Below are 3,916 nucleotides of genomic sequence, written 5' to 3' on the forward strand. Positions count from 1 at the left end.
TATGGTGAATAATGTTGCTATGAACTTGGTGTACAAGTCTCCATTTGTTCCTCAGTTCTCATTTTCTTAGGGTATATTCCAAGCAGTAGAATATCTGGGTCATATGGAATTTCTGTGTTCAGCTTTTTGAGGAAATGCCAAACTGCCTTCCAAAAGTGGTTGTATCATTTTATAATACCACCAAGAATGTATAAGGGATTCTCTCTCTCCATATCCTCTCCAATATTTATTACTTTCTGCCCTGCTGAACTTTGCCATTTGTTAATGGAGTGAGATGGTATCTCATTATGGTTCTGATTTGCATCTCTCTTAGTGTCAGTTATTTTGAGCATTTCTTCATGTTTCTGTTTGCCATCTGAATGTCCTCCTCTGTGAAGTCTTTCCTTGTCTTTTGCCCATTTTGAATATGGTTATCAGTCTTTTTCTTCTGGTGGCCCTGTAGGAGTCTCTAAACTTTCATGATGAGACCCTTGACTGAGATAGTGTTGCCAAATGTTTGTTCCAAGTCAGTAGGTTTTCTTTTTACTCTTTTGGAAAAGTTTTTGATGAGCACAGAGATTGAATCTTTGGAAGGTCCCATTCATCAATTTTATCCTTTTCAGATTGTATATTTCTGGCTGTATTTGATTGTCCTTTTATACCATAGACTAGGCAGTCTAAGCTTGGTTCCAGTTTGTCTCTTATGAGCTTTATAGTTTTGGGCTTTATTCTGAGGTCTCTGATCCACTTTGAGCTGATTTTTGTGTATGGGAGATGTGGATAGTGTTACAGCTTTCTGCAGGTAGCAATCCATTTCCACCAGCACCATTTGTTGAAGAGGTTGTCATTTACCCATATGATAGGTTTTATTTCCTTGTCGAATATCAATTGACCATAGAGTAGATGGGTTCATTTCTGGGTTCTCAGTTCTGTTTCACTGGTGCCTGTCATTGTACCAGTACCATGCTATTTTGGTTACGACTCTGTGTAGTAGATTTTGAGGTCTGGCAGTGCCATGCCTCCCACTTCATTTTTTCTTTTTCAGAAGTGCTTTGCTTATTCTGGGTCTCTTTCTTCTCCAAATAAACTTGACAATTTTCCTTTAATTCTCCTTGAACAATGAATTAGGTATCTGTATAGGGATTGCATTGAACATGTAGATTGCTTTTGGTAGGATTGTTATTTTCTTTTTGGGGTCTAGTCTACTTGGTGTTTGCTGAGTTTTCTGAATGCAGATTACCTCGTTCTTCATAATACCTAGAAAGTTTTCTTTTAGTACCTCTTCCACAATTTTCTTAGTGATTTCCTTAGTCCTCTCATACTCTGAAATTCCAATCATATATATATTATTCCTGTTTATGTCATCCCATGTGATTCTAAGTTTATGACAATAGGCTCTGACTTTTTTTGTCTAGTAATGTTTCCATTGAGGTTCTTGTTTTCCAGCCCTCTGACTTTGTGCTCTACCTCTTCTATTTTATGTCCTTCCAGTGTGTTGGACACTTCTGCCATTTCAGTCTTAATGCTCTGGATTACATTTTCATGCCATAGTACTGTTTTGGCAGTATCCTCACTATCTTGTGATGATTTTTTAAGTTCTTGTATCTCTTTTCTATAGTTTCAATTCTTTCTCCCTGCCCCCTTTTTTTTTAATTTTCTTCCGTGTTTGTGCAAGTTCCCCTCATCAATATACTTATTCTGGCTCCATGTCTCTGGAGCATTTGCTTTCTTGTTTTCCATTGCTTCTTCCATAATTTGCACCTTCTTCCTTAGCTGTTCAAATAACTATTCATCAATATTTTTTTTTCTGTTTCTCCACCTTGAGGTTATTCCCTTTATTTGTGGATTTCATTGTTTCTTCCATCATTTGTACTTTTATTCATAGCTGATTGAAGATCTCCATATCAACATAAATCATCTACCTTCTTAACTCTGAGGTATTCATGAGGTCTCTGTTATTCTCTACTTTTTGGGGGGAGAAGGCTTAAATATTTTTTTTCACAGTGTTTGAAGCTGCCTGTTGTCTTGACATTATGTGAAGTTTTTCTTGATAAGTGTTAGTTCATTTCTGTTGTGTCTGTGAAAGTTGTTAGTCTTTCTTGCTATTATAATGTTACTAATTAGTTGCCAAGTTAAAATGTGGTGAGCTACTCACTCCACTGTAAGTCCTTTTGGGGGAAATTTGCCTTTCCTAAAGACCTTGAGGTTCTTTCTGTTCTGCACTGCATCTTTGTAGGAATCTTTACTTGAAGTAGTCCCCTGACACCAAATTTATAGGCCTCCCTCATGTATGAAGTGGCTTAGTGGTATGAGATCAGGTGCCCTGCTCAAGCAGTTTCTCATGCACATTTTCTCCTGCAGCTTAATGTCTTTTGTCTCTCTAGTGGCATGAGATTAGAGATCAGGGCTGCCAGCTCAAGCAGCTTGTGTGCAGGGGTTCTCAAGTCATCCTTCCGTCTCTCTCATAGAGAGCTACAAAAATCCCTTCCCTCTACAAAAATCCCTTCCCTCTTCCTTATGTACTGTATACTAAAGTCTCTTGTCCTGTTTAGCCCCTGGGATGTCCCTGCAGCCACAGAAGCAAGAGCCCCAGATGGAGGGACCTATAGCACCAGGGATGCCTCAGTCTTGTCTCCCCACAAGCAATGGAGAGTGCTCACTTTCTGCACATAGTCCCACCTCTCCTGACCTTTTCTCCTGCTGCTTGGTGTCCTTCTTTGTCTCTGGTATGGTAGAAGATCATTAACCTCCACTTAGGCTGCCTGTACGCAGGGTTTAGAAGGTCAGCCTTCTTTCACTGAGAGCCACGGAAATTCTTCCCCTACCCAAAGTTCCTTTTTGGCCCCTGGGTTGGCCCCGCAGCCGCAGAGGCAAAGATCCCCAGATAAAGGGACCCAAAGCACCAAGGAGACCTCAGTCCTGTCTCCCCACAAGCTTTTTCCTTTTTTTTAAAAAATGATCGATCTAGCTAGAGATTAGTCAATTAATGATCTCCAGAAAAAATAAACTTTTGATTTCTTTTTTCTCTTACATTAGTTTTCACTATGACTTTTTTTCCCCTCTTCTTAATCTAAACTTGATTTCTTCTTATTATTCTTGTTAAGACAATTTTAGCTTGAGACTTTTTTTTCTATTGACATTGTGTTAGTGGATTTCCCTTTATGCTTCTTTAGCATCATCACACAAATTGTAGTTGATATATTTTCATTTTGCCTCAGTTGAAAATATTTTCATTTTTCCCTTTAAATTTCCTCTTTGAATCCATGGGTAACTTCAATGTGTTGATTGCGCTTTCATATTATTTTTCTGTATTGTAGTATGTACTATGGACATTTGAAATAATGGCATAGTCTACTGTTGTTGGGTTGAGATATTTATATATATGATATATAAATATATAAATCTGATATGTAAATGTATAAATATATCAGATTCAATTGGTTGATAATACATGGCTTCCATAGTTTCTCTGAAGATCTTCTCCATGTAAGTCAAGTCCAAGAGAAAGAACATGGAGAAGGGTAATTGAGAAGCTTTTGTGACATCACTTCCACTCAAATTCCAGTGGTTATAACTCAGTCGCATGGCTTCACCTAATGGTATGGGAAGCTGAGTAATGTAGTTTAGCTTTTTGCCTGGCAAGAAGAGCAAAATGTATTTGGAAAAGCCAGGAGTCTCTTTTTATTCTCTTGAAGAACTTGTATAAGATAAGAAATACTTGAATCATGGGTATACAGTAGAAATTGTAACATTTTGGGGGCCTAATTTTTTTTTTCTTAGTGGGAAATTTTTATGACTATTGATTCCGTTTAATGGATTTATTTAGGTTTCTGTTCTTTTTTTCTTTTCATTTTCTACTAGTTTATTTACAAAATTTGAATACATTGTTTTTAAGAACAAGAGTCTTTCAATTTCCCTCGCTCTGCCCCCAATCAAA

The 3,916-nt window shown here is 37.5% G+C and overlaps 1 protein-coding gene across 1 annotated transcript in view; it reads left to right on the forward strand.

The window, feature by feature from the left end:
• The first annotated feature begins 3,562 nt into the window (after positions 1 to 3,562).
• The window catches only part of LOC102862324 (chromosome unknown open reading frame, human C1orf185), a 36,004-nt gene continuing 35,650 nt past the window's right edge, over positions 3,563 to 3,916 (forward strand). The window contains exon 1 of the mRNA XM_006879804.1: positions 3,563 to 3,578. Within this exon, the coding sequence (XP_006879866.1) occupies positions 3,563 to 3,578 (16 nt within the window). The remainder of the gene's footprint in view (positions 3,579 to 3,916) is intronic.

The sequence above is a fragment of the Elephantulus edwardii genome, unplaced genomic scaffold (genome assembly GCF_000299155.1).
Source record: "Elephantulus edwardii isolate Elephantulus edwardi_28Jun2011 unplaced genomic scaffold, EleEdw1.0 scaffold00005, whole genome shotgun sequence".
NCBI classification, from domain to species: Eukaryota; Metazoa; Chordata; class Mammalia; order Macroscelidea; family Macroscelididae; genus Elephantulus; species Elephantulus edwardii.